This window comes from Cavia porcellus, unplaced genomic scaffold (genome assembly GCF_034190915.1).
Source record: "Cavia porcellus strain 051 isolate PalLab524CR breed Dunkin Hartley unplaced genomic scaffold, mCavPor4.1 scaffold_25, whole genome shotgun sequence".
NCBI classification, from domain to species: domain Eukaryota; kingdom Metazoa; phylum Chordata; class Mammalia; order Rodentia; family Caviidae; genus Cavia; species Cavia porcellus.
In genome coordinates this window covers 21,012,015-21,033,915 of record NW_026947508.1, presented here as the reverse complement: position 1 = coordinate 21,033,915, position 21,901 = coordinate 21,012,015, and the positions used below count along the sequence as shown (strand labels likewise).

The following is a 21,901-nucleotide window of genomic DNA, read 5'->3' as shown; positions in this document are numbered from 1 at the left end:
CCTACAGAATGTGCCCCAGCTGTTGATTCCACCACCAAGGCCATCAGTGTCATTGCCTGCAATCAGCTGTCCCCCACTTTGATGTTTATACACCTGCCGGTCTCCCCACTGCATCTCAACACACACACACCCCCCTGCACCACCCAATCCTCCCACACATTCCTCTTCCTCCCTAGAAGAGGGAGTTTCCTGGTCTTTGGTTTAAAGCTAAAGAAGTAAAGGGGAGGGCCAAAATGGAACCCCAGGTCAGGTAGAGGTCAGGGATTCCTACTAGGAAACACTGAGATGTGGTAAAGGGTGAAACTCAGTTTTTCTAAAAGTTGGGTGTGTAGCTGTGACCTGAGGTCAAATTGCTCCAAAAAGCAGTTTCCTAAGGTCAGGGTCTCCCCCTGTCCCCACCTCAAATATTCCTGTCCACTCAGTGCCCAGCCACTGAGGAAAGGCAGGCGAGGATCCACGGTGGCGCTGGCGACAGCTGGCTGTGAGAACCTGGGTAAGACCAGGCCTGTTCTGGGTAAGACCTCGGTTTCCCCAGCTGGCAAGGGGCGGGGTGATGGGCTGCACAGTGATAGAGGAAGCCCATCCTCACCTCCGCTGCGGCTGTTCTAAAATGAGCAGGTGCTTCTAGGGCGAGGAGCCCGCCCCTTCGAGGGGCTGGGGGAAGGGGCTGGGGCGCAGGAGAGGAGTGGGGAGAGCAGAACCCCGGGAGGGCGGGAAGTGGGGGCGGGCGGGCCTGGGATCTGGGGGCCCCTCCCTGCTGCGGGCAGCTGGCTTGGGGCTGGGGCGTGACTGCGAACTCTCCCGCCGCCGCCACCGCAAGAAGAGAAGTCCGAGGCGGCTTCCTTCTCCCTGCCCTGAGGGGGTGGCAGGCAGAGGTAGACAGCACCCCAGTTCTCCCCACGTCGTCCGCACTTGTGGCTGCGGGGAGCCCGCATTCACTCGCCCCAGCTCGGCCAGAAACGAGCTCCCCTCGGACCAGGTAGGTGCCGGGGCAGGTGGGGCTGGGAGGGCAGAGGGCACTCGCCCTGGCCAGCCGGGGAGCAGGCTTGAACTTAGGGGGACCCGAGGAAGGTTACAGCCAGGGGACCCCATCCAGAGGGGCTAGGGAGGAAAACGGAGGAGACCTGGCAAGTGAGACTGATTAAAGTTGGAAAGAAGGCTGAGAGTACATGGGACAAGCAGTCTAAAAGGACCCCGAAAGGTCTGATGGGGAAACTGAGGGAACTCCAGAATGAGACTGGGAGAATTGAGAAGGGGCTTGAGAGTCGAGAGAAAGGACTGTCGGGTCCTCCAAAGAGATCTGGGGGAGAAGTAGGTTGGGGGGACCTGAGAGGAGAAATGGAGAGAAGCTGAGGGGCTTGGCAGAGGGGGTAGGCAGGGGTGCTGAGGCCATCAGGTGTGGGGGTTTGCAGAAAGGGGGTCTTGAGGGGTGGGGCACAATTCCAGGGGTCTGCAGAGTCTCCCTATCCCAAATGGGCAGATGCTCGGCGCCAGCAGGGTAGAGGAGGCAGCGGCCCCTGCCCCCCAGACCTCCCAGCCCCTGCAATGGTGGGCGAGCTCCCGACGCCGGGAGACTCCTTCCAGGGGCTGGAGGCGTGGGTCCCAGCTTCCTAGGGAAGTCCCCGCCCTCAGCAGGGATGGCCCTCCCTGGGTCCCCCTCCCGTCCGCCTGCGGTGGCAAGGTCTTGTCCAATGTCCCCTCGGGATCCGGGAATTGCTGGCTGCCCAGACGGAAATCCTGCCTTTGACCGCGAATGCCTGGAGGGGACGTCTCCATGGCAACGTGAGGGCGGAGAGGACAGCCCTGCTGGGTCACTAAGTAGTGCTGGCCGCCCACTTTGGTCCCCGCCTTTGCCCCCATTCTGGGTCTGGGGGATGCCATACCCAACGGGGCAAGGAACCAGTTAGCAGAGACAGTGATATTCAGTTCAGGGATTTTGGGGGAGAGGACCTGCAATCTCAGAGACCTGGATCCCTAGCAAAACTGGTCCCTAAATTGCTGTGTGACTGCAGGGAAGCTTCTTTTGGTCCGTTGAAATTACCCCCCAACATGTGAATCACTACAGAGAGCAGTTTCACAGAAAGAGTTAAGGTTTATCACTAATTCAGCAAATCTGTCCTTCACCTTCTCAAAACATGGCGGAATGAGGACCAGGAAGACTGGATCTCACTGATAGGGCCTCCAAGGACCAGTGCAAAGTTGGCATCTATCAAGGAAATGTCTGTTGAGGCTCCTTCCTGGGGAGATAAACAGGATTGAGATGTGTCCTCCATCGATCGCCATGGTGCCACCCTTGGTTGGTCACCCTTGAGGCATGTAGTCTCTCAGGAACCTGGGAGCCTTCAGCATCCTTCCATTGCAGCAGAAATGGGAGAGCGATGTTTTGTTCCCATATCACAGATGGGAAGGTAGAGGTTTTGGGGTCAGCGGCTCAGGCCCTCAATCCGGGCCTCTCATCTTGATGTGGCAAAGGAGTTAGCCCAAAGCAGAGGCCTGAGTCCCCAGCTCATCATTGCCCAAGCTCAGGTGGCCCTCAGTAGAGGTTGGTGAGGAGGAATGGGTGGGCTTCTGGGGCCTCCCAGCCAGCTTCTGCTCCCCAGAGGGCCGAGGGTGTGAAGCTGTGAATGAGGGTGTGAGAGTGTTTGTGAGTTCTGTTCAGACTTGAGTGAATGAGGGGAGCCTGTGACCGTATGTGTGGGTGTCCCAGTGTCCTCTGCAGTCTCTTGGGGCTGATGCAGTAAAGGAAATGGCTAGACCTTTGCAGCCTGTGTAGAAATACCCCCAGAACTGGGGAAGCAAAGAGTAGCCAAAGCTCTTTCCACACCAAGTGGACTGGATGGAGGGACTTGAGGTGGGAGAAAGCAAGATGTCCCCCACCCCATCTTCAAGCTCTTGCAACACTGAAGACTATCCCCTCTGCTCCTTGTGGTTCATTCATGTTCTTAGCCTCACCCCGGGCCAGGTACACATAAAGACCTCTGGTTTAGAGGCAAGCAGGTAGCTTTCAGCAATGGCTAGAAAACCACCTTTTTATTCAGATGCTCCGAACTGTTGCCCTCAGGACCACGTGGAAGGTAGAGCTAGTGGGCCACAGAGGGATCTGGCTCCGGCTCTCACACACCTTCCTTTGGCTTCCCCAGGGCCATCAGAGTCCGGTAAGGCTTGGCCTAGCCCAGGTGTCCAGGGTGGGGTGGATCTTGAGGCTTCAAGAACCTGAGAACAGGGCTACTGAGAGGTGCAGTCTCAGGGAGGAACATGAGGCTCAGTGACAGGACTGTGGGTGAGGAATGGGGGCAGGATATGAGAACCCAGGCCAGCCACTGCCCAACACTGAGCTCTGGGGGCGAAGCCGGAACTCTTGTATGATGGTGGTTTCCTGCTCTGCCTCAAGTCCCAGTTCCTTTTTGGTGAAATCCCCGGGCCTCCCTGGCAGGCCTGGCTCTCTACCTAGCCTGGGAACTTCTCTTTCTTCTCTGCTGTAGCCAACCCGGCACCCCTGCTCCCCTCAAGGCCCCGTTAGGGCCTTCCTCAAAGGGAAAGGAGGGAAGCGAAGGTTTACTGAGCACCTACTGTGTGCCTGTATGTGTTTTCTGGGCCTTTAATTCGGTGCTCAGGAACAATTTCATGTGCTGGACATCTGTGTTCTTTTTTTTTTTTTTTCCCTTCAGTACTGAGGATTGAACCAGAGTCTTCACACTGAACAACATCTCCAGCTCTTTATATTTTCTTTCTTTCTTTTTCTTTTCTTTTGTTTTCTTTCTAATTTTGAAAGAGTCTCACTGAGCACTGAGCTGCCTGGCCTGGGCTTTAACTTGCTCCTGCCTCAGCCTCCCAGAGTGTTGGGGTTACAGGTATGCACCACCACACCTGGCTCTTGTATTCCTATTTTATAGGCAAAGAAATTGCAGCTCAGAGAGATGTCCTGCCTAGTGTCTCAAGCTAGTTGTCAGTGGGGGTAGAATTTAAGCCTAAATCTGTCTCCAGGTCCTCAGATGTTTGACAGGGTTTAGACAGTGCAGGACATACTGTGTCCACATCAGAACCTTGACATGGCTTTAGGAAGTGAGATTATCAAGTAAAGAAGGGTGGGCCAGGCACTGTGATATACACTTGTAATTCCAGCTTCTCAAGAAGCAGGAAGATCACAAGTTCAAGACCAGCCTGAACAAGTTAGGGACACCATGTTTCAAAATAAAATTTAAAAGGGTGGGGATGTAGCTCATGGGCTCAATCCCTGGCAACCTCCCCCCAAAAAAGAAAGAAAGAAGAAAAGAAATTAAACAAAATGAAAAGAGAAAAAAGAAAGAAAAGCTGTGTGGGCCTGGGGCTCTTGTGTCCGGGAGTAGGGTTGGGTGTGAGACAGGTGCCCGGCCAGGTCGCCAGCTGCCATATAAGAGCAGTGAGATTGACATTTACCAGTCAGATGCAGCATGATCCTCCTCAGCTGCAGAGAGCACAGACAATGCCAGGAACAGAACTCTGCATCCAAATTAATAGTCCTATCATTGAACCTCCTGCCTAGCTGTGTGATGATGGGCAAGTCACCCCTTCACACACACACACACACACACACACACACACACACACACACACACACGAGGCAGATGGACTGATAAATGTCCCTGGGGCCGTGCTACTGTGCGGCATGAGGTTCTCAGCCTCACTCAGTCACTGCATACCGACTAAGCACCTCATCCTATCAAGCCCTCCCAGCTATTTTGCACAGGAGATGCAGACAAGGCACTCACCCACAACACTCCTGAAGAATTGAGCTGGAAGGCCGGGTGTGGTGGTGCATGCCTGTAATCCCAGCACTCAGAAAGCTGAGGCAGGAGGATTGCTGTGAGTTGGAGGCCAGTCTAAGCTACAAATTGAGTTCAAGGCTAGTCTGAACTGCATAGTGAAGCCCTGTCTCGAAAAGACACACACACACACACACACACACACACACGAACCAAGCTGGGCAGGGCTGCACAAGAGTAGCTGCTGGAGAGGAGGAACATTGTGGCCCAGAGCTGGAGCTCAGCTACACCAGCTACACACCCATAATCTAATTTTGACCCTAATGGGACTCTGGGAGCTGAATTCTGTCAGCCAGATGTTCAAGAGACATATTCAGAGCTAAGAGTGTGGCTAAGTGATAGAGTATGTGCACAGCATGCCCAAAGGGCAAGTTCAGTCCCCAGAACTAAAGCAGAGGGGGAGAGAAAGAGACGTATTCACAAACTGAGTCAAGCCCCTGCAGTGCCCAGAATGCTCCTGGTCACTCTTAAGTTGCCCTCTTCCTGGTGTTAGCAGCCAGCCTTTGGAAGCAGTTCAGTGCTTCCAAAAAAAAAAGACTACTTTCTCTTCCCAGGCCATAACTAGGATTTAGAGCACAAAGCATAGGGCCTGGAATGCAGTGGGCACTCATAAAGGGGCATGTATTATTGCTTTTACCAGGACTACCAAATAGAGGAGTGGTTAAGGTGATTTTAGGAGCCAAACTGATTGGCATTGTTTTTTAGCTTTTTTGACTCAAAACGTAATTTTGGGCAGGTGCCTTGGGTAACATGTTTGTGTCTCAGGTATTCGTATCTGTAAAAGAAGGGTTAAAAATAAAACCTACTTTGGGCTAGAGATGTAGCTTAGTGACAGAACACTTGGATAACATGTGCAGGCCCCTGGGTTCAATCATAAGCAATGCAAAGGAAAAAAAAAAAAACCCTACCTCATAAGGTCACAAAATGAGATCATGCATAGGAATTGTTTGGCACGGTGCCAGCCATTGCATAAATGTTTAATAAATTAGCACAGTTTTACTAATAGCTATTGCCACTCAGACTTCTAGGAAGTCCACTTACTCCCCTTAGAATTGTAGGCACGCGGTTGGGATCAGATGCCTAAGCAGAGAGGACCCAGCCTGTGGCCACCACCTTCCCTTTGTTTTCCCTTGGTCTGCTTAGTTCTCTACCTCTCGCTCTTTTTTTCTCTCTGCCTTTCCCTTTTTCTGTTTCTGTCTTTCTGTTGCTCTTCCTCTTTCCCTTGGGCTTCTGTCTCCATTTGTCTCTTTGTCTTTCTGGAAATGATGGGCTGAAGCCAGCTGGCACTGGCTAGGGGGAGCTGATTCCGTGCATCCCCTCCTGGCCCGTCCTTCAGGAAGTCACTTTGGTAGCTTTAAATCAGCCATGGTGGAGCTATTTACAGAAATCAACAAATGTTACAAAACAGGGCTTGGTATTTTGTTTTTCTGAAAGTCAGTTTACCAGCACACCACACTGTTTCTCTTTGTCTTTGTCTTCTTCTGTCTCTCGGTCCTTAGGTTTCTCTGCATTTCTCTGTCTGTTTGTCTGTCTGTCAGTCTCTGCCTCTGTGTGTGTCTCCCTCTCTCTTTTGCTGTCTCGTTCCAGTCTTGTTTCCTCAGAAGAAACCACAGGAGCATGGTCACATGCAGTGTGGCACCTCAGTGCCTTGGGCCATGCAGATGACAGATTCAGTGTTCCACATCCCCTGAGTCCCTCAGCATACCGGTCCCAGAGGCCAGGCCCAGCTGAGGCCTTGGTGCTCTCCAGCCTGGGGTAATAAAACCCTGACATCAGCCCACCTCTGCCTGCTGGCCACAGCCTGCTGGCTGTCAGCCCTGTTAAAGGAACCCTGAACCATACCAGGCATGCAGAATCTGGGGCTCCCCTTGGGCTGACACAGATGCATTGTGGCAGTGTGTGCTTGGGTATTATTGGAGGTGGCAACATTGTTCCTATGTGTGGATCCCAAAGTTGCATAAATTCCTGTCCTCCTCAGAGGAGCTCTGTGCCAAGCTGTGTCTCAAGGGGAGGGCTATGTATATCCGTGTGTCCCCGGGGGGCTCTGCATTTGCTTGTGCTTTTGGGACTGGCTGCAACTGTCTTTGTCTGACAGGCGATGGAGAGATGCCTGGCGATGGTTGGGCGCTCAGGTCTAAGAGTTAAAAGCAGGAGATAACACCCACGTGACCCTGGACAACTTTCTCAGCCTCTCTGTGCCTCAGTTACTTCATCTATAATAATACTTAACATCATAGGGTTGTGAGGGTAAAATGAGGTGGGTGGGTAAAATGTTCAATGCAGTGGCAGGCACGTAGTACATGCTATAAACTTTGCTCTGTGTGTGTGTGTGTGTGTGTGTGTGTGTGTGTGTGTGTGTGTATGGAGGGACGAGGGCTGGAGCTTTGTGTGTGAACTAGCAGATGTGTCTGGAAGCCAGCAGAAGAGCTTGGAGTCTGAATGTTCTGCTGTGGGCAGCAGAACCAACGTGTGTACTTGACAACATGTCTGAGGCCTGCGTGGGTCTAGGTGTGAGCTCGATGCACCGTCTGAGGCGTGTGTTCCTCTTCCGCTGAGAAGATCTTCATTCTCACCCTGTAACCTTTGGTTTCGTATTACTCTGTCTTTTACTTTCCTGAAACTTCAGCTTGGCCCTGGACATCCCCTCTTTGTTCTCCCTGCCTTGCCCCTCATCAACCTGCAGCATTCTGGGGGACATCCCACCCAGCGGCCTTACCTGGAGACAAAGGCTCCTTACCCAGGACAAAGGCTTCAGTGAGGGCCTTGTGAACAGGGGCTATTTCATGGCAGGCCTCTCACAGTTTGCCGCATGGGTGTCACCCTGTCCATCACAGGAGACACAGGGTCATCGATGGGTGAGAGGTAGGTGGGGCTGGGCTATAGGTCAGAGCACTGATAGGACAGAACCATTTACTGGCAACAGGACCTGCTGGGTCCAGGAAAGCTTCCCAGAAGAGATAAGTGGTCTAAGTAGGAAGGGCAGGACCTAGAGAAAGAGGAAGAGGATATTGAGAAGGGAAAATGGACTGGGGCCAAAAAGGCAATTGGAGGGCCCTATCCCTAGGATCTTCAGAACCCTCTAGGGGAATTCAGATTCATCAGGTTGGCCCCACCCTACAGCGTCTTAGGAAACCAAGTCTCGTCCCCAGGAAGTTCCTCTCTGTGTGTTGCAATGGCAAGAGTTTCTGGCTGGGGGAGGGTGGGGACCCCTTGCTCAATGACTTGCCTGCTGTGTTGCTCAGTGGACACAGATGTCAGTGAAGGCTCAGCTTAATCGGGGAGGTACCAAAGACCTTGTTGGTCCCAGCTTCTGACCTAGGTCTTTCTTTTCCTGGTGTGGGGATGGAGGGGAGCTCTGGAGGCTGCTGTCCACTTTCATTCTGGCACCAGAGGAGACCCAGGCTCTGCAGGGCATGCCCACCCAGACTCGGAGCAGAGATGGGGTTCCAGGGGAGCATTTGGTTTTAGGAGGCAGGAACTGGGACCTGAGCAATGAGGGAGCTGAGCAGATCTTGAGAGAAATCCAGGTCGATAAAGTTGAGTCTAAATTCAAAACTGTACATGTCTGACTATACAAGTATGCTAAATTGAGAGGCAGTCTTACGTACGTATCTACGGATTTTTTTTTCTTTCTGATACTGAGGACTGAACCCCAGGGCCTTTACACTAAGCTACATCCTTAGCCCTTTTTAAATTTTTTACTTTGAGACAAGGTCTGGTTATGTCGCTATATTACCTAGACGGAACTCAAATTTGCAATCTTCCTGCCCAAGCCTCCCAAAGTACTAGAATTGGAATTGGAGGTGTGCACCATCACCCTTGACTGGGCTCCTCTTGCATTTTTTTTTTGTACTAGGAATTAAAACTCATGACCTTGCACTTACCAAGCAGGTACTTGTGCTTCTGAAATATATATATATATATTTTTTTTTTTTGGGGGGGGGGGACAGGGTCTCACTATATTGCCCAAGCTGGTGTGGAACTCCCAAGTGATCCTCTTGCCTCAGCCTCACAATTGCTGGGACCACAGCCGGCGTGTGCCACAGCACCTTGCCTGTGTTACTATTATGCATCAGAGCTTGGGCTCACTGCAGAGCTGTGCTGGTGGTGGCAAGCGTATTCATCCAAGCAAATGGTGGGACTGTTGTGTGCCTGTGTGCTGTGTGAGTGTGTGTCACATGTGTGTGCGAGGATGAGGGAGCTGGTGTGGGTGGCGTGTCCTTTGAGAGAGTAGATGAGTGAGTGTGCCAGGGGCAGTAGGAAGGAAAATGAAGGCAGAAGTTGTGCTGGGGCAGAGCCCAGGCCTTCTGGCTTCCTGAAGAGGGCGGGAGCCAGGCAGCTGGCTGGCAGGAACACTGGCAGGGCCTTCATCTTTCATGTCCTTCTGTCTCACCCTCAGGTCTCCTGCCCCTCCCAAGGACCATGCTGAAGCCCTGCTGACACAGGAGTAGGGGCCTGAGGGGTGAGTGGGGGCTGGGGAGTCCTAAGGCTTTCAGGGTCAGGAAACAGAGTGGGGGTGGCCTTCCTGGGCCCCACAGTGCCTAGCAGCCCCCTCCTCCTGCCAGGGCCCTGTTGCTAGGTAACAGATGGGGGAGCCAGAATGAGGCAGCTTGAGAGGCCAGAGGCTGGACCCACAACAGGAAATGGCCTTGATCCCCCTCTGCGGGGAATCTCCAGGTGCAGGCAGAGTGTACAAGAGCACACATGCACACACACACACACACACACACTTAGAAGCGTGCACACACAGAGGGTCATGTACATATGCACAGACTCATACATGTTCACCGAGATCAGGCACAAATGCTTCCACACAGAGCTACATATACAGGCATAGCCACATAGACCAGAGACATCTACTCATATAGACCTGTGTGCACAGAGGGACGTCCACAGACACACTCTAACAGAAACACACATGCACACTCATAAAGGTATGTACACACATAACCAAATACATATGCAGCAAGTTATATCAACCTGCACACATACATTTATGAAGAACTGAACATGCACACGCACACAAACAAACATACTTAGAGACGCATGAAGACTCACATGCACAAGAATCCTAAAGGAGTCACAGAAATACAACACATCAAAGCAGTGGGAGCAAAACATATATAAATCAACATAGTGACATCCTGATGTAGAAAACTAGCCCCAGAAATCTGAGTGTGGTGGCACACATCCTTGGGAAACTGAGGCAGAAGGATTGTGAGTTCCAGGCCAATGTAACATAACAATACCCTGTCTCAAAAAAAAAAAGCCAGCCAGGCACCTACCTGTAATCCCAGAACTCAGGAGGCTGAGGCAAGAGAATTACCAGGAATTTTTGGCAAGCCTGGGTTACATAGTGAGACTCTAAAAGGAAGACAAAGAGGTGAAGGAGGAGAAAAAAGAAGGAAAAGACAAATAAGAGGGAGGAGAAGTTGGAGAAGAACAAGACAAGAGAGGTGGCAAGTGCAAGGTCATGAGTTTGATGCCTGGTACTCCCTCCCCCCAAGAAAAGATAGGAGAAGATAAGTGAAGAAAGGAAAGCCAGCCCCAGAGATGTAGACAGAGAAGAAGACAAGACAGGAGGACACATACTCTCTACAAACATGCAACAGAGGCAGCTGAGAGATAAAGCAAAGGGTGGCCTTGCCCACCTTTGTCCCTCACTAGGGAAGACCTCCCTCCAGGCCCTCACCCGTCCACCCACACCACTTTTACACTCACCCCCCCCACACCAACACACATGTGTATCCATGCGTGTGCATTCGTGTGTGTGTGTGCACATACTTGTGCATTGGTGGGTGCACCTGGCAGGGCTCCCGAGTGAGGCCTGTCCCCATTCTACAGCAGGGTGCCTGGCATGGGCTGTGTGTTCTGCAAGAAGTTGGAGCCAGGGCCCAAGGAGGATGTTGACCTGGAAGAGAAATTCAGGAGCCATGGGGCTGCAGACCGCTACGGCCCTGACCCCACTCGGTCCTGGCCTGCATCCTCCTTTGCCCAGATCCCCAACTACAACAACTTCTCCGCTCAGCCCGCCAGCCCCGCCTTCCTCGATGCTGGCACTATCAGGGGCATCACAGGTGAGTCCGGAGGGCTGGAACCAGGTGCCCCCTGGGTCCTGGAGGACACGGGGGAAGAGGAGAACTGGACTCAGCTCCAGAAGCCTCCAGACTGATACGGGAGACACAGCCTGCTTCTTGAACTCAGGCAGGCTGAGGGAGTGGGCACAGCCCTACTCTGGAACCCCAGTATGCTGAATGCTGAAAGGGGGGTGCTGATGATAGAGATGAGTGGTAAAGAGGATTCTTCAGGTGCCACTGCCCAAGTGGGAAGTCTTGGTGGGGAAGAGTTAGAGTGGGCAACCTGGGGACTTCCCAGGGGGAGAAAGGCATGAAGCTGTGTGTCCTGGACCTGTGGGGAGATCAGTCTGTGAGGCCCAAATCAGAAATCCACTGGACTCCAAATGTCTTTGGGCACCAGGGTGCTGCAGCAGTGGGGAGGCTCAGTGCCTGACTGGGAGTGCCACCCTTTTGTGCCCTATTTTGTGCCCTACTCTGCTGAGCAACCTTGACTCTGCAGGGACTGGGGTGACCTTGTTCATCGCCCTGTATGACTATGAGGCCCGGACAGAGGATGACCTTACCTTCACCAAGGGCGAGAAGTTCCACATCCTGAACAATACGTAAGTGACCAGGCCACCGAGCCCGGGGCATGGTCTTGAGCCAGGAGCAGGACTCAGAAAACAGTCCCATCTGGTCCCTATCTGCAGAAAGCTCCAGCCTAGTTGGCAAAAATCCTCAGTCAGGATGAGAGGTTTAGTTCCATGGTAGAGTGCTTAGCTGGCACCCATCCCCAGCACCTCAAAAAAAATAAATAAATAAAATAAAACAAGACTAAACGAAGCCAGCTATGGTGGCACATGCTTGTAATGCCAGCTCCTTGAAAATTCAAGGCCAGGCTGGGCAAGTTAGTGAGATTCTGTCTCAAAATTTAAAAAATAAAACAGAGGGAGGATAGGGAGATAGCTCAGGGGTAGAGCATTTACCTAGCATGTAGAGAGTCCTGGGTTCAATCCCCAGCACTGTCAAAAACAAAGGAAAGGGACTGGGGACATAGCTCCGTGGCACAGTGCCTACCTGGCAAGTGCAAGGTCATGAGTTTCATTCCCAGTACCAAAAAAAAAAAAAAAAAAAAAAAAAAAAAAACACCAAAACAAAAGAAAAATATCCTGGGTGGCTCATGTCTGTAATCCCAGCACTCAGGAGGCTGAGGCAATAGGATCACCATGAGTTTGAGGTCACCTGGGCTGCACAGTGAATTCAAGGCCAGCCTGAACTGCACAGTGAGACCTTGTCTCAAAAAAAAAAAAAAAAAAAAAAAAAGAGAGAGAGAGAGAGAGAAAAGTACCCTAGAGAATTGCCATTATGTGGGGGAAAAGGACGTGAGGAATTATGGGTAGAGAAAGAACAGCAAACATGGCGATCAAAGGTTTCCTGGAGAAGGTGGTTTTTAATCTGAGACAGAAAAATGAGTGGACAAAAAGGAAGAGATGTGAAAAAAGTGACAAGAGAATGAGAATAAATAATGCCTTCTAGAATCCACCAAGTGATTCAGTCTAGGTGGATCACAAAGAAGAAGATGCAGACCTAGGGGTGTAGCTCAATGGTACAGCACTTGCCTAGCATATGCAAGGCCCCGGAGTTGGTCCCCAGCACCAAAGGAGGGGAATGTGAACTGCAAAATGGAGGGAGTAGAAGCAGGAGAGGTGGAGGAGAGGTGGATGGGGATTCTGCACAGCTTTTTAAACCATGTTGAGGAGTCTGGATTTTATCCAGAAAAAAATATGTAGTTCTTGAGAGGTTTTCAGTGAAGAAGTGACCTAGTCAAGGCTCTGCTATATCTCTAAACCCCAGCTCAGCTGAGGAGCAAAAGGAAGCAGCCAGGAGGTCCAGATGTCCTCACATTAATTCCTTCTTCAAAGCAAAGCCCTCCTGGGGCAGCCACAGAGGCTGGGGGCTGAGCAAACAGAAGCCCCCTGCAGGCAATACCCAAGGTAAAGGGGCTGGCAGGGCCAGTCTCTAGGTCTCTAACTGATCCTCTGGATCCTCTGTGTGGCCCTGTGTGGCCCTGTGCGACCTCAGAGAGTCCCAGGGACTGGAGCTACCACTGACCACCCCCCTGTTCTGTGCCTACAGTGAAGGTGACTGGTGGGAAGCTCGGTCCCTCAGCTCTGGACAAACTGGCTATGTTCCCAGCAACTACGTGGCCCCTGTGGACTCCATCCAAGCTGAAGAGTGAGTGGGAAGCCGGACAAGGCCGGCCCTGTGGACAGGACCTTGGAGTCCAGACTCCGAGGCCATCTCTTAGACAAGTCATTGCTCTCTTCTGAGCCTGCCTCCTCAGCTAAAATTGTTAAAGGCAATTGTGGGGATCAAAGATAATAATGATAATAGCAATCCATAGTATTTACATAGCAGGTGCTAAGTTCCAGACACTCTACAAAGTGCTTTGTCTGTGTCAACAGAGTTAGAAACTATTATTGTGCTGTTTCGCAAATGAGGAAGCTGAGACACAGAGAAAGGAAATATCTCGCCTAAGTTCAGATGGTTGTAAGTGGCAGAGGAGGGTATGAACCCAGATTTTCTGGCTGCATTTGCTAGGCGTTGGACACCTCACCTCCCAGTGACAGCAACAATGGAAGAACTTTAAAAAACTGTAAAGTTGGGTCTGGAGGTGTAGCTCAGTAGAAGAACATTTGCCTGCCATGCCTGAGGCTCTCGGCACTATAAAACAAAACTGTAAAGTGGAAGTTGGGGATGTGGCTCAGGAGTAAAATATGTGCTTATGAGGTAAGATCAAACACTGCATTTAAATAAAATTTTATGTCAGTTAAAGACACATTGCAATTAATCCCCTTTAAAATACCACCCTGCTTCACACCCACCCCATTCTTCTTGCCACTTTCTGAAGCAGTTCGGGAAGTCTTTTGTGAGTGTCTTTTTGTGACTGCCTCTATGTCCTGAATTGATTCGAAACATTTACAGCAATTTTTGTCAAAGAAAAATACTATGGTGTGCACTCATCCATCTTATTCACTGGATCTGGCACCATGTGACTTTTGGCTCTTCCCCAGAGTCAAAATGACCATGAAAGACAAACATTTTGAATGGATTCAGGACACGGAGGCCAGTCATAACAGCATAACTAAAGACGCTCAGGACAGAGGACTTCCAAAAATGCTTCAGCAAGTGGCAAGAACAATGGGATAAGTGTGTTTGATGTGAAGAGTATTTTGAGGGAGATTAATGGCAATGAATCTTTCACTGTAATATATTTTTAAAATTTAAATATTTGCCGTATTCCGTGACCACGCCTTATGGTATACACAAGGTTAAATAATTGTAAAGAAACATTATTTAAAATTAATTCTATTACATGCTGGGTATGGTGACTCACGGCTGCAATCTCAGCACTCAAGAGGCTGAGGCAGGAGGATCGTTGCAAGTTTGAGACCAATCTGGGCTACAAAGTGAACTCAAGGCCAGCCTGAACTGCATAGCGAGACCCTGTCTCAAAAAACAACAAAAAAATGAATTCTATTACAAAACTAAGGAAGGGTTGGGGGTGCAGATCATAGCAGAGCACCAAAGAAAAAGGTAGAGAATTACCATTTACAGGGTACCTTTGAGACACTGTAACAGATACTTTACCTATTTTAATTCATTAACTCTCAATATACCATCATTGACATCATTGACATTATTAGTGTCCTTTTTTTTTACATATAAGGAGATTGAGGCTCATCAAAATCTTTTATGATCTATCCTTAGGATTGGGGATACAGCCAAGTGGTAGAGCCCTTGCTTAGCATGCACGGGGTCCTGGGTTTGATCCCCAGGACCTCAGAAAAAATAATCTATCCTCATTTGTGCTATATGCTTATGAGGAAACAAAAAGTGGAAAGGATTTTGTGCACTGGGAATCTCCAGGAGCTGGTGTCAATTTGCAGTGGAAAGAATCAAGGATGACTTGAAGTCTTGAGCTGACTGGGGATGGTACCAGCTGCTAAAATGGAGGACAGCTGGGGAAGAGGGAGGTACACAGACTCTGGGAGGGGGACTTGCTAGATTGAGAGGAACCCCTCGGTGGAGGAGGCTGCCTGCAATTAGATTAGATTGTACCCAATATGGAAGGTGCTCGGACTATGCCCAGTGCCCCTGCTTCCCATCTGCAGCCACGCTGCTGAATTAGCTGGGGAAGGGCTCATTTTCTTTTCTTTTTTTTTTTTTTGGCTTTTTCATTTTTATCAGTACCAGGGATCAAACTCACGACTGCCTGCTTGCAAGGCAGGCGCTTATGCCGCTGAGCTAAATCCCCAGCCCCAGGGCTGGAGAAAGGGATTGGCCCTATGGCCCTAGATTGAGGAAATCTGCCTTGAAGGAAAAGGAGCGCTGGGTAAATGAAAGAAACAAGGCCAGGGCAACACCAAAGAGCCAAGATGGTGAGAAGTTTCAGAAAACAGGAGCGGAAGTGTCAGGCAGGGGCTGCCACTGGATTCGGCGATGGGGGTGATCTTGATGCGAACGAGCGAGCTCACTCTGTGGAGTAGGGGCAGAGGCCAGAGAGCAGAGCCTGGGAGGGCGTGGGAGGTGAAGAAGTGGAGCCCCAAGTGTGAGGCACCATTTCAAGTGCAGCCAAGGTGAGAAGACAGAGCACAGTGGTGGCAGCAAGAAAGGACTTAGGACACTTGCCTTAAGGAAGGGATGAAATGTGCATTTGTGGGATCTGCTCATGTGCTGGGGCAGGGGTTTCCCTGACCAGAGGAAAGTGGGCCCAGGGCACAGGTGGCCTTAAGTCTGGGAAAATGGCAGGAGGCACAAAGGAAAAGAAGGTGATGGCGGAAGGGCTGGAGGTTTGGGGGTTCATGTTGTGTCCGCTCCTCGGGTGCAGGGTCAGGATGTCTGAGAGGTGCTCGGGGCAGTGTTGTGGTAAACAGCTCAGACAGCTCAGGTTCCTATTCTGGCATCTCACTGTAGCCTCAGGCAAGTCACTTAACCACTAGATAGCTCAATTTCCTCATCTGTCTAATGGGTGTTAATAATAGTACCTAGCTCTCCGCACTGACCTGAGAATTAAATGAATGCATGTTGTATAAAGCAGAGCCTGTCTTATTGCTTTTATTACATTGATTATTAAGGAAGAAGCTAATGTCATGAGTGTGGGTGGAGGCAAAGATTTGAAAAACCTTGGGACTGTGTCCTGTCTAGACAGCCCTTCGACAGTTTCTCCTTCCTCCTCCTCCGTACACCATTTGCCAATGTTTTCTTCTGTTTCCCACATTGTGCCTAGTACTCAGGTGTGGACTTGCCATCCCACAGTCCCCTGAGACTTCTGCAGCCCTGGATTTCAAAACTATGCTCCCTTTAAGTGAGCACTTGCTAATCGCAGGCCAGTTTAGTGATCGGGTGACATCTGAGTCTTCTATGGCACCTGTGATCGCTTCAACCCTCCCCTTGTATCAGGGTGATTAAAAAATGTAGTGAATGGCTAAATTAAAACTTTTATTACAGTAGAGACACATTGCCATTAATCCCCATCCAACTACTTCTTCTTGATTTGAATACACATCTCCTTGTTCTTGGCACTGTGTCTTTTACTGTAACATTTTTAAAAAATTAAACAGTCACCATATTTTTTGACCACCCCATGTACTTGCATAGTTCATACAGAGCTATAATTCAATCCCAGAAAGAATCCCCAGGAGAAAGGAAAATGAAAAAAAAGCCCAAGGTTAAATTTGAGACTTAGGACAACATCCTCGATTTAAGAGAGAAGACAAAGTAATACTCAGCTAAGCAGAAGCAGTCAGAAAGGGGAACAGAAGCAAGAGAGATGTTGTTCTAGTACCCAGGGAAGGAACAAAAATTGGCCAGGGGTAGTGTAGGGGCAGAGTGATGGCCTGGGGTGGTGGATAAAGACCTAAAGTGAGGGGCTGGGGATTTAGCTCAGTGGCATAAGTGCCTGCCTTGCAAGCAGGCAGTCGTGAGTTTGATCCCCAGTACTGATAAAAAAGGAAAAAGAAAAAAAAAAAGACCTAAAGTGGGTGACAGAGGATTCTAGGGGTGCATTTCAGACAGAACTCCTGGGCAGGTCACTTTCCCTCTTTGAACCTCAAGTCCCTTATCTGCAAAACAAATCCATGGCAGACTCTAGTAAGATGGACTAAGAGACCTGTGGCACCCTGACAAGGTCACTAGTGGCCTTCCAGCTGTTTTGAGATACTCAAAGCACTGAGAGCTAACCTTTACTGGGCACCTACTATATGCCAGGCAACCCCCTCCCTTTTCTGTGCTCCTGGAGCCCAGACAGTGAAGCAGGTATTTGGGCCTGTTTTTACAGGTGAGGAAACTGAGTCTTGGCTTGTGAGGAGACTGCCCAGGAGGCTGAGTTGGGGACTGAAGAAAGAGTACCTGATTCTTGCCTGCCCTTCCCAACAGGTGGTACTTTGGAAAGATCGGGAGGAAGGATGCAGAGAGGCAGCTGCTCTCACCAGGCAACCCCCAGGGTGCCTTCCTCATCCGGGAGAGTGAGACCACCAAAGGTGGGGGCAGGCCCAGCCATCTGGGTGGGCTTAAGGTTGGTAGGGGGTTGACTGAGTAGGGTCAAAACTGGAATCAACTGAAGGGACAGAACTCAGTCTGGTTCTGGATTCCAAAGATGTGACCTTCAGACTTCAGAGCTTCCAGCTTGTGAGAGGGGTCTCTTCCAGCTACCACAATGAGAGAGGGGGACAGTGGACTCAAAGCAACTCTTCCCCACAGGTGCCTACTCCCTGTCCATCCGTGATTGGGACCAGACAAGAGGCGATCATGTAAAGCATTACAAGATCCGTAAGCTGGACACGGGTGGCTTCTACATCACCACACGGGCCCAATTCGATTCGGTGCAGGAGCTGGTGCAGCACTACATGGGTGAGGCAGGCTTCAGATCCCTGAGTGTACTCACTGATGTGTTGATCCCCACTGGGGAGGCTGAGGCCCAAAGAAGGGAAAGGTTCCCCAAAATGGTGGTGCCAGAACCAAGTAGGAAGGTTCCCAAACCTGGATCATGCTCTGTAGAGTCCAGAGGAAACTGAGGCGGGAAGCAGCCCACAGCCAAGTAGCGCCCCCTAGCGTGTGAGTAGAAAGTTGACCAGAATCTGGAAAGTTGAGTAGCAGCTATCTGGAAAGCTCCACTAAAAGGCCAGGACAGGGAGGCCACCACCGGAGGGTGCTGATGGAGGCACATTGGTGAGGAACTCCAGATGCTACATGGAGTTTGAATGTCAGGCGGCAAGGATGAGTGAGGGATCCATTAAGGGGTAGTGGCCATTGTTCAGCTGAGATGATGGTGGCCAGATTAAATCAATGGCAGTTGAGAAAGACAGAAGTAGCCGTTCTGAAGCTAAGTAGGAGCAGCATGAACCTAACTTGATGAAGCAGGGATTAAGAAGAAGTAAGAGTCTATGACCGGGCTTCCATCTTGATTGGTTAAACCAAGGACAGAGTCCATGAAATGCAGTAGGCCTCAGATCTACAACATTGCCTGCAATCCCAGGTCCATTTCCACCTGTTGGGATCCTGCCTTATCTTTAAAGACCCAGCCAGAGGCCACCTCTTATCAGAAGGCCACAGTATGTGTAGGAATCATCTCTCCTTCAGGGTGCCACCTCCTTTCCTGGGCACCAGCATGTTCCCTACTGCTGGCCAGTAACTTCACCTGGAGCCTAGTAACTTATACCTGACCTGAGGCCTGGCCTGGGCTTGTTGGGATGAGGAGCGTGTGGGTATCCTAACCCACCTGTGACCTTTCTCCCTCGGCCCACCGCTCAGAGGTGAATGATGGGCTGTGCTACCTGCTCACCGCTGCCTGCACCACCATGAAGCCGCAGACACTGGGCCTGGCCAAGGATGCCTGGGAGATCAGCCGCAGTTCCATCGCTTTGGAGCGCCGGCTGGGCACTGGCTGCTTCGGGGATGTGTGGCTGGGTACGGAGGTGCCAGGATGTTGGGGGGAGCCCTGGGGCAAGGGACTGGGCTGGTGGGAAGCAGGTTTTGACGAAAGGCGACTGCCTGGCAGGCACCTGGAATGGCACCACGAAGGTGGCAGTGAAAACCCTGAAACCGGGCACCATGTCCCCAACGGCCTTCCTGGAGGAGGCGCAGATCATGAAGCTGCTGCGTCACGACAAGCTGGTGCAGCTGTACGCAGTGGTGTCGGAGGAGCCCATTTACATCGTGACCGAATTCATGTGCCACGGTGAGGAGCGGAGCCAGGGAGTGAGCTGTGGGTGGGTGGAGCTACGAGCAAAGTTTAGTTGAGTGGAAGACACACTAGGTGCAGTCTTCACAAAGCGCTAGGATGCGCAAAAGAACTGGATCGCGGTGTGGGCGGGGCCTGGTTAGGGGTCGGGGCGGGGCCTCCGGCGGTGTGGCGGATAATTAGCCGCTCTGCTGGGTTTGGGCAAACCAAGGCAGAATCTGGGATCTGGAGCAGAATCTCAAGTGGGACGCATCCAGAGGGTGAGGAGATGTGGGCAGAGTCGGCGTCCAAGGCGGAGCATGGGCCAGATTGTGAGGAATTGGGGCAATCTGGCGGGATCCTGAGTCGGGGGAGGGGGCAGGAGCAGGCAGTAGGATCTTGCTGATTTTCTGATTTCCTCTCCTCAGGTAGCTTGCTGGAGTTCCTTAAGAACCGGGAGGGCCAGGAATTGAGGCTGCCCCAGTTGGTGGACATGGCATCCCAGGTAAATTGGACCAGCAACCTTTATCTCCCAGGCCTCCTTCCTGTTATCCTTCCTAGAATCTCTCTGCTTGAATCACCTAACCTGTCCCGGGTGTGCGGTCCCTCCCCCTGTACCCGCTGTGACACCTGATACAGGGTACTGCCTGTGTGTGAGTTTCGGCATCCCCACAGGCTGTGGTGCTGTGAGCTCCCAGCTCTCCACACCTTGGCCCCCCGCAGGTAGCTTCGGGCATGGCCTACATGGAGCGCATGAATTACATCCACCGAGACCTGAGGGCTGCCAACATCCTGGTGGGGGAGCAGCTGGTGTGCAAGGTCGCTGACTTCGGACTGGCCCGCCTCATCACGGATGATGAGTACAACCCTCAGCAAGGTACCTGGCTTCACCTCGCCTCCTCAGAGCTTGATTCCTTTCCCACTCTTACTCATCCTGGACCCCAGACTGATGTGTGTAAGAGACAATTCCAAGTTCACATCCCAGCTCTGCCACTTGCTGTCCTTGGTAAGCTGCTTTTTCTAATCTGTAAAATGAAGATACTCAGTATATCAACAGGTATTTATTAAGCACCTACTATGTGTCAGCTATTGGTATGATTCCTTTTTTAAAACTTTTGCAGTCCTGGGGATCAAAGAGGGGACATTCTACCACTGAGCCACAGCTCCAGCCTTTTTATTTTTTGTTTCAAGATAAGTTGTAAGTTGCCCAGGCAAGACTCAAACTTTGCTGTCCTCCTGCTTCACCTTCCTAGTGCTGGGATTACAAGCCTGCATCACTGTGTCTGACTCTGCTATAATTCTTAGAGGTCATAGGGCAGAATAGTATGGATGCTGTAGCCAGATTCCTTGTATCACTCCTAGCCACTTGTTTTGTAAGCCAAGCATGTTACCTTACTTGGTGCTTGCTTTTCCTCACCTGTAAGATGAAAGGTCTAAAAGTGTCTACATCAGGTTGATTTTGTGGGGATTCAGTGAGTTATAGCACCTAAAACAGAGCCTGAGGCCAAGGATATAGTTCAGTGGTACAGCATTTGCCTACCATATACAAAGCTTGTGGCCCAATCCTTAGGCTTCAAAAGAAAAAAATCAGACATATAACAAGTGGTAACTGTACACTAGGTCTTTTCTGTTGTATCGAAAGACCTCTGCCCAGGAGCCTCAAGTTCCACAATCCTTAAATCCCCATTCTTTCAATGCAGCGGTTCCCAGGGACCGACCACATCACCACTAACTTTCCCTTCTTTCTCCTTACCTCTTCAGGGACCAAGTTCCCCATCAAGTGGACAGCCCCAGAGGCCGCTCTCTTTGGCAGATTCACCATCAAGTCTGATGTGTGGTCTTTTGGAATCCTGCTCACTGAAATCATCACCAAAGGCCGAGTCCCGTACCCAGGTGTGTGCAGGGCTGGGGAGTGGTCATGGGGAAGGATTTTTCTGGGGTACCCTTTGTGAGGGGCCAGTCCCCTGACTGATGGAGCCTGATCCCTTAGGCATGATTAACCGGGAAGTGCTGGAACAGGTGGAACGTGGCTACCACATGCCATGTCCGCCAGGCTGTCCAGCATCCCTGTATGAGGCCATGGAACAGACCTGGCGGCTGGACCCAGAGGAAAGACCCACCTTTGAGTTTCTGCAGTCCTTCCTGGAAGACTACTTTACCTCCTCAGAGCCACAGTACCAGCCTGGGGAAGACACATAGCTCAAACAGCCATCAGCCACCTCTCGGGGGTGCCCACCAGCCTTTGCCAGTCCCCAGGACTCTGATACCAAAGTCCCCAGGTATAGAACATGTCAGAGAAGACTGAGTTCTCTGAGCCCAGCTAGGGCAACCCACTCATTTTACACATGGAGGAAATGGAAGCTTATAGGGCCTCTCTCATCCACTCTGCCCCTAAGCATGGCTCGCTTCTCCTCTTCTCGCCTCAGGCCCTCCATCCCTCTAGCCTCTTTCTCCCTGCTTCCCCCAAATGCTTATACCATGTCTAGTTATTTATGAAACTGTATAGCCTTCCTTCACCTATCTCGCTGCATTCCTGCCCTCCTGGCATCCTACTGTGGTCCAGGACACAAGAACTTACCTCTGACTTTCAGTTCTCTGTGTCTGTAAGTTACAAAGATGGGCAGTCTTTGCTGGACTCCTTTCCCGCTAGCTGGAAGCTGTGGTCGGGGCCCAGGTTTGGGTGCAGCACCTTCCTGAATAGTGGTGTGTGTGTGTGTTTATTGATTATGTAAATAAGGAAAATAACAATATAAATCCTTGAACCAGAAAAATTCCCTGAATCTTCCTTTGGGAGGGATGGTGGTTGGTGGGAGGTGAATAGG

At 50.9% G+C, this 21,901-nt stretch overlaps 1 protein-coding gene across 3 annotated transcripts; it reads left to right on the top strand.

The window, feature by feature from the left end:
• Positions 1–420: 420 nt before the first annotated feature.
• Fgr (FGR proto-oncogene, Src family tyrosine kinase) lies at positions 421–21,850 on the top strand. 3 transcript variants are annotated; one of them, XM_013154126.3, is made up of 13 exons: positions 421–514; positions 9,202–9,264; positions 10,647–10,879; positions 11,379–11,481; positions 12,995–13,093; positions 17,297–17,400; positions 17,621–17,770; positions 18,671–18,826; positions 18,918–19,097; positions 19,508–19,584; positions 19,803–19,956; positions 20,841–20,972; positions 21,070–21,850. In XM_013154126.3, the coding sequence occupies exons 3-13, from the start codon at positions 10,660–10,662 to the stop codon at positions 21,276–21,278; spliced, it is 1,584 nt and encodes a 527-aa protein (XP_013009580.1). In that variant the 5' UTR covers positions 421–514; positions 9,202–9,264; positions 10,647–10,659; the 3' UTR covers positions 21,279–21,850. The 3 variants fall into 3 exon arrangements, with proteins under 3 accessions (XP_013009580.1, XP_013009581.1, XP_003471151.1); XM_013154127.2 differs by lacking the exon at positions 421–514 and adding an exon at positions 782–979 and having other exon boundaries at positions 10,650–10,879; XM_003471103.4 differs by lacking the exon at positions 421–514 and adding an exon at positions 782–979.
• The last annotated feature ends 51 nt before the right edge of the window (positions 21,851–21,901 follow it).